The sequence below is a fragment of the Lupinus angustifolius genome, chromosome LG11, assembly GCF_001865875.1.
Source record: "Lupinus angustifolius cultivar Tanjil chromosome LG11, LupAngTanjil_v1.0, whole genome shotgun sequence".
Lineage (NCBI taxonomy): Eukaryota > Viridiplantae > Streptophyta > Magnoliopsida > Fabales > Fabaceae > Lupinus > Lupinus angustifolius.
In genome coordinates this window covers 14,128,317-14,136,030 of record NC_032019.1, presented here as the reverse complement: position 1 = coordinate 14,136,030, position 7,714 = coordinate 14,128,317, and the positions used below count along the sequence as shown (strand labels likewise).

The following is a 7,714-nucleotide window of genomic DNA, read 5'->3' as shown; positions in this document are numbered from 1 at the left end:
AAGCCAATCCTGACTGTGGCGCACTAGGCCAAGACCGCAGCACACAAGGACAAGACCATGGGCCACGATGCACTAAACTTGATCATGGCATAGAAGCACAAGGCTATGGGCCATGGCGCACTAAACCTGACCGTGATGCAGAAAAGCAAGGCTATGGGCCATGACACATCAGAATCACCTCTGGTCCATACCAGCAGGACCATGAGCCATAAAATTCCACAATTCTAATTTCCTTTTAGTTCTTTTCTTTTGTTAGTTAAAGTAGTTAAGTTGGTTAGGAATTCTTCTTCTTTTTTGTTGTTACTTATTTCTTAAGCAACCAATCATATTAGAGTTTCAACTTGTATAAATCATCAAGGCATTTGGCTTAATGAAATTAAGAAAACAGAAATGCATTACACAAAGTTCTGCTTTAAATATTGAAGAAAGTAGACATTTAAGAATGTTCGCTTGAGTGGTTGATGTTGAATGCCCACCTTCTACAATGCTCTTGAAGCATTGATAAATCTAATCCTACATTCTAGTACGCTTACATAGACAACACCCAAAAGCGTTGTTGAATGACAATTTTAGGTGTTGTTGTTTTGCAATTCTAGCATAGTGACATCATGAATGATTTTAGAAAGTGTGAATATTTGTTATCCCTATTTGTAGTAGTTTGGTCGCAAGACAGACTCCTCTCTGGTATCGGAAAGAATAATGTTTTTTCTTTTTAGTTTTAAGGGTAAAAATGTCTTCTCACTATAATTATGGCGATATAAATGTTATTACATGTATTTTTTTTTTTGTTATTTCATAATAGTCTGATTCCTTTACCTCATAGTTGTATATGTGCAAATGTATTAGCTTTCCTTTTCTTTTTGGTGGAATGAACTTTCAAATGTTATTAAATATGTAATTGAAAATAACAAAATGTATGTTTATGTTCATAGTAGTTTTTGAAATAAAATGTACATATCATGTACTAGAATTGTTTTTGAAATAAAATGTACATATTTTTACCTCATAGTTGTATCTATGCAAATTTATTAGCTTTCCTTTTCTTTTTGGTGGAATGAAATTTCAAATGTTATTAAATATGTAATTGAAAATAACAAAATGTATGTTTATGTTCATAGTAGTTTTTGAAATAAAATGTACATATCATGTACTAGAATTGTTTTAGGGTAAGTTGGGAAAATGCTATTGAGTATATTAACATCTCATGTTTGATATAAGTTAATGGATGAATTAGTTTATAAGTAGGGACTCATAAGGTGATGATAGTTAGGGTGAAGGACTCAAGGAATGAAGTGAAGGAGATAATGGGTTTGAGTTTCATATACAACAACAAAAATTGTTTAAAACATGGTGTCTCATGATAACTCTTTACATGATCGGGTAACAATGAGCTTCTCGGGTGGTTGGGTGCTTCCCGAGCAAGGGCCCAACAAGTGATATTAAATGTGATGATTTGATTGAAACATGATTGACTTAAAAGAAGAGGTGGACCAGTAAGAGTGTGGTACTCATATTTAAGGACAAACTTGTTAAATATATTTAAGTGTAAAATTTCATATTAAATATTAGATGATGGATGAAAAAGTTTATAAGTCTATAGCTCCAACTTATATATGTAATAATTTTACAAGCTTGCTAGCTACTACTAGAATACGTTCATATAATAAACTTGTTTCTTTTAAGCTTTAAACATGTAGGTTATAACCATTTCACTGTCTTTTTTATAATAAAAAATGGTATTCACTTCTACTCAGTAATCTATTCATTTTGTTTTCTTAATGTTCTTCTGGCATATTGTATTAATAATTCAAAATATCATAATACTTTTCTTGTTTTTTATCTGATATAATACACCGCTTCTTATACTTTAGTAGTTAATATTATAATGTCATGCCAATGAAGGATAAATAATTATATAATATAATTCTTTTATTTGTTCCACTCTAAAAATATATAGACCTTCCTTGCTTATCACGTGAATGCTAATATAGTGATATAGAATTTGCAAGACATGCAAAATTAGTACTTAGTTTGTTGAAGAAAGACCAAGTCAATCAATCATTGATTATCACCTAAGTTGTTTTATTTATACAAGTTTATCTTACCATATTACAACTTATATTCTCTCTAAATATATCTAGAAACTTGAGGCACACCAAAATTTGTGACTAGCTCAAAGAGAATCCATAGTATTCGGAACTAAAACAAGATATAAACTATTTTCTACCATCCCATAATTGTTGTCAACCAACAAACTATGTCTCTCCTTCAATATAACACACCCTTTCTTTGTTTCTTTTCTTGTCTCAATTAGCAACCTTGGGCCAACCAAGGTGGTCAATAATGGCTTATCCTTGTTCTAACAAGGCCTTAGGTTGCTTTTTGTTATTTTCTGTTATTGTCTCTTCCATTTCAACCATTTCCTATGCTCATTTTAGGTTCCCTCATGAAGAAGGTAGTTATTCAAGAAAACATTTTGCATTTGGTGATGTTACTGACCAATTTGTAGATGATGGTTCATTTGCACCACAACCTAAACCTGAAACTTTTGGTGTATATCCTCCAACAACACTCCCACAATTTGCTGATGTTGCGCCACAACCCGAGCCCGAAACTTTTGGTGCTGATCCTCCAAGAGTTGGAAATGATTTTAATGAAACTAAGATTGTTTCCAATGAGAGACTAAAAAATGCGTATGTTGCTCTTCAAGCATTGAAAGAGTCTATCTACTCTGATCCTTTTAATACAACTGGTAATTGGGTTGGCGAGGATGTTTGTTCCTATAATGGTGTGTTTTGTGCTGAAGCTCTTGATGATCCTAAGTTGAATGTTGTAGCTGGTATTGATCTTAACGATGCAGACATTGCTGGGCACCTTCCAGAAGAGTTAGGTCTCTTGAAAGATATTGCACTTTTCCACATTAACTCCAATAGGTTCTGTGGAATTATCCCAAATAGCTTTGAGAATCTCACTCTTATGCATGAGTTTGATGTTAGCAACAACCGTTTCGTTGGTATTTTTCCTTCTGTGGTCCTCAAATGGAAAAACTTGAAGTATTTGGATATCAGATACAATGACTTTGAAGGATGTTTACCACAAGAGTTATTTGATAAGGATCTTGATGCAATATTCTTGAATAACAATCGTTTCACATGCGCTATCCCAGAAACTCTAGGGAAATCCAATGCATCAGTTGTGGTATTTGCTAACAACAATTTCACAGGTTGCATTCCAAAATCAATTGGAAACATGAAGAATTTGAATGAGGTTATTTTCTTAGGTAATGACCTTGGAGGTTGTTTTCCACAAGAGATTGGATTTCTTGAAAACTTAAATCTTTTGGATGTTAGCAGCAATGGGTTTGTTGGGACTTTACCAAACTTGGCAAGTTTGAAGAATGTGGAAGTCATAGACATTGCACATAACAAGCTAAGTGGATATGTGTCTAACAATATTTGTCAGCTACCTTTGTTGAGCAATTTCACATTCTCTAACAATTATTTCAACGGAGAAGCTCAAACTTGTTTAGCATCTTCCAAATCAAATATTGCTTTTGATGACTCAAAAAATTGTTTGCCAGGAAGGAAGAATCAAAAGAAATATAAGGATTGCTTACCTGTGCTTACTCGCCCTATAGATTGTAGTAAGCAATGTGGTGGTGGCAATGGTGCTAATTTCCCTTCAACACCAAAGCCAACTCCTTCCTCACCTACACCAAAGGCTGAGCCACCACCAACACCTGAGACAGAGCTAATACCAACCCCAAAAATTGAATCACCTCCAGCACCAAAGGCAAACCCATCTCCATTTCTCCCACCCGTTGAAGATATCCCACCATCACTTTCACCAGTGTCACCTCCTCCTATAATTGTTCAAACACCTCCTACATATGTCCTCTCTCCACCACCTCCAGTTCAGTCTCCATCACCCTCAGTTCAGTCTCCTCTACCCCCAGTTCAGTCTCCTCCACCCGTTGTTCAGTCTCCTCTACCCCCAGTTCAGTCTCCACCACCACCAGTCCACTCTCCTCCACCACCTGTCCACTCTCCTCCACCACCTGTCCACTCTCCGCCACCACCAGTCCACTCTCCGCCACCACCAGTCAACTCTCCTCCACCACCAGTCCACTCTCCACTACCACCAGTCCACTCTCCTCCACCACCAGTCCACTCTCCAACACCATCAGTCCTCTCTCCACCACCAACAATCCACTCTCCTTCACCCCCTGTCCACTCTCCAACACCATCAGTCCTCTCTCCACCACCAACAGTCCACTCTCCACCACCCCCTGTCCACTCTCCACCACCACCACCACCAGTTCACTCTCCTCCACCCCCTGTTTCCTCACCACCTCCTCCAGTCTACTCTCCACCTCCACCAGTTCATTCCCCTCCACTCATTGTGTCATCACCACCTCCACCAGTTCATTCTCCTCCTCCACCCCTTTTGTCCTCACCACCACCACCAGTTCATTCTCCTCCACCACCAGTCCACTCTCCACCACCACCAACCTCAGTCTACTCACCACCACCACCCGTTCACTCTTCTCCTCCACCAGTCCATACCCCAACTCCACCATCAGTGCCAACATGGGACGATGACATCATCTTACCACCAATATTTGGATCTGAATATCGATCACCTCCTCCACCATCAATTGTTGGATACTAAACTGGAAGAGCATAATATCAATAAAATCTTTTTCTTTATTTTTTCTATAGTCTCAATAACATTTATGCAAAGATAGACTCCACATTCGTGAGTTCTAATGCAATTTTAATGAAATTTTATGATCACTTAGTTCTTATTCGTTGTTAAACATATCAAATATGTCTATCAGATGGATTTGGGCTAACCCACATATGTTAAATACAATCTAAACTCGCCCTAAGTGGACCGGAGGTTGTAGCGGGTCAACCCAATAACATTAACAAATAACTATTTAAGTTTTAATAGTTTTTAATCTATCTCTTTAAATAAAATATATGATTTTATATTAATATACAATTTTTGTTAACAGACTTGTTATGCCTAATTTAACCAAACTCATAGATATGATATCTTACATTGAGTTAAGATATGATTTAAAGTCTACTTATATAATTTTAATATAACTCATTTATTAAATCTTTCATTTTCGTTAGACTCTTATTCTTAACACAATATAATTTGTGAAATTCACTTTAATATATAAACTCATAGACACTTTCAAGAATGATATCATATTGCTTCACTTTTTAGTAATGGTAGTATAATCTCGAGTTCAAAATAAACTCAATGTCAGAAGATAACTATAATTCAAAATATCATTGTAATGTATAAATATTTATGTATAGACATTACTCTTTTTTTTCCAAAAATCATAATGCCAATAATTACTGTTTATTTTTTATAAGTTCATAATATCATCATGTTGGAAAATAACATTCCACTTAAGGCTTATTTACCTAGCTAAAGGTCTCCAAAACAAACAAAAAATGAAAAATGGGTATATTGAATGTTGTCTATAAGTCCACACCGAATCCGATTTTAAAATAGTCTTATCGGTTCAAAATAAAATATTATAATTTAATAAAAAAATATCTAACAAAATACTCGAGCCCTATGAGTTTTTGGGCTTTGGCAAGTCAGCTCGAACATACTCGTCCATTTTCACATGTCTATTTGTAGTTACTCAATTTTTTTTATTCCCTATTCCTTTCATTTTGTGATAGTTTGAGTTTAATGTAATGAGTGGGTTGTTAATACTGTACCGGTCATCAAACCAATTAGAGTACTAGTACAGTGGTATAGTGGTTCAACCAGTGGTTCACTAACTAAACCGCATACCGGCAAAATTAGATATAAAAATATAATGTATTTGAAAAATCAATAAAAAATCAATATTTTTTCAATTTCATTAAAAATTTAATTTTAAATAAAAACTGGCCGATATGACCGGTACGGTTCAATTGAAAATTGGCCAGTATGACCGGTTTTAGCCGGTTTTAGCCGGTATGATTGCATGACTGCTATAATTACTTTACCATACCGGTATTGAGACCGGTTTATCGGTTGAACCAGCCGGCACGAACCGATTTTTATAACACTGAATGTAACTTCATTTTTCTGTTTTAGTGACTAGTATGAATATACTAGGATTTAACTTAATTAGGACCTGGCTTATAATTTACTCAAACTTATTACTTTAATTTCTTAATAAAGAACAATATTTTTCTTAGGGAAGCTTGTGATTTGTATTGATTCATGTACAAGTTGAACGGCAAGTGACTGCATTTCTATTTACTACTGTTAGGAAGGCAGGTTCCTCTATGTTTATACCAGTGATGTAAAAACTATACCGTATTGACTGGTTGAACCGGATCCCTAACCAGTATGGTACAGATGTTGAACCAGCCAAGTATCAAAATCAGTCAAAACTGGTGAACTGGTCGGTATTTGACTAAACTGGCCGGTTTATACACATATATTTTTTTGAAAAAAAACTTAAAAACTCATTACAAGGTGACCCATCTTTCCAACATTTCTTCAACACTTTAAGGCACATGCTTCCAATGCATACTTAGATTACACCTTTTGGTTCCTAACATTTGTGTGTAATCTTAGTGACATTTGTTAATCTTGGAGTACTGTCTGAAGATATGATTTAGTGCAAAATATAATATCAATATGAGACAACTTTGACTCATTGGTGTTAAATGTTAAAACTCCAAATTTATTTGTTTGGTAGAGTGAGTTGTGAGCTTGTGTCATTTATTTATATTTTGCGGTTGTTAAGTTGTACTTTTGGATTGATATATGTTTTGTAATTTAGACTTTGAATTTGTTAAAGACTTCAATTTATTTGTTTATGTGAATTTTCAGTAGATTATGAATATAGATTATAAATTTGAGTATCTACCTATTTGAAATTTTTTTGTTATAGGTTTATATATATATATAAGTAGGTATGTCCGGTTTAACCGGCATGTAGTTTAATTACTGAACCAATATACCACTATACCAGTACCCTGACCAGTTTGATAATCGGTACGATTTTAACAACACTGATTTATATACAACAACATAAATATAAGTATGAGAAAATAATATATGTACTCGATCACACGGTAATAGTTTTTAATTATTGTATTATTCATCATTTATATTTATTCATTATTAACTTTTCAATAAAAATAATACAAATGGTAGATAATGTACTAGTTGTATATAAATATTTACACTGATAGTATATAAATATTACACCCTATAAAGTTTCCCAATTTATACTTTTATTAAAACTATCACTTTTTTTATACATACAAATAAAAATACTCACTTTTTTGGTACACAAATAAAAATACTATCACTTTAAACTAAAAATTTGGGAAAAGTGCATAAAGCCTCCCTAAATTTTATGTTTTGTACAAGTAAGTACCATAAAATGTTTTTTCTTTATAATTATCTCTTAAATTTTATCAATTAGTGAATTTGGTTCGTATATAAATATGTTATTATATTACTCATAAATAACAAAGAAATTGTTGCAATTAAACTTACGATAGTAGTAATGCAACATGCATGGTAATCATTATTATCCAGAAGAAATCACCATCAAAATATAAAATTGATTGAGAATAAGAAAATAAATAAAATTTGGAGTTAAAAGTGACCACTACAATAATATTGTTATATATAAAATAAATTAACAATTGAGATTAAAAAATATATGGGT

General features: G+C 33.7%; 1 protein-coding gene across 4 annotated transcripts; it reads left to right on the top strand.

The window, feature by feature from the left end:
- Positions 2,129 to 4,810, top strand: LOC109359259 (pollen-specific leucine-rich repeat extensin-like protein 3). 4 transcript variants are annotated; one of them, XM_019603854.1, is made up of 2 exons: positions 2,129 to 3,917; positions 4,003 to 4,810. In XM_019603854.1, exons 1-2 carry the CDS (start codon positions 2,344 to 2,346, stop codon positions 4,745 to 4,747), a joined length of 2,319 nt encoding a protein of 772 aa, XP_019459399.1. In that variant the 5' UTR covers positions 2,129 to 2,343; the 3' UTR covers positions 4,748 to 4,810. The 4 variants fall into 4 exon arrangements, with proteins under 4 accessions (XP_019459399.1, XP_019459401.1, XP_019459398.1 ...); XM_019603856.1 differs by having other exon boundaries at positions 2,131 to 4,420; positions 4,466 to 4,720; XM_019603855.1 differs by having other exon boundaries at positions 2,133 to 3,732; positions 3,763 to 4,720.

Bases quoted from the DNA above. Each gene is read 5' to 3' on its own strand.
- LOC109359259 (XM_019603853.1), top strand. From the start codon at position 2,344: ATGGCTTATCCTTGTTCTAACAAGGCCTTAGGTTGCTTTTTGTTATTT.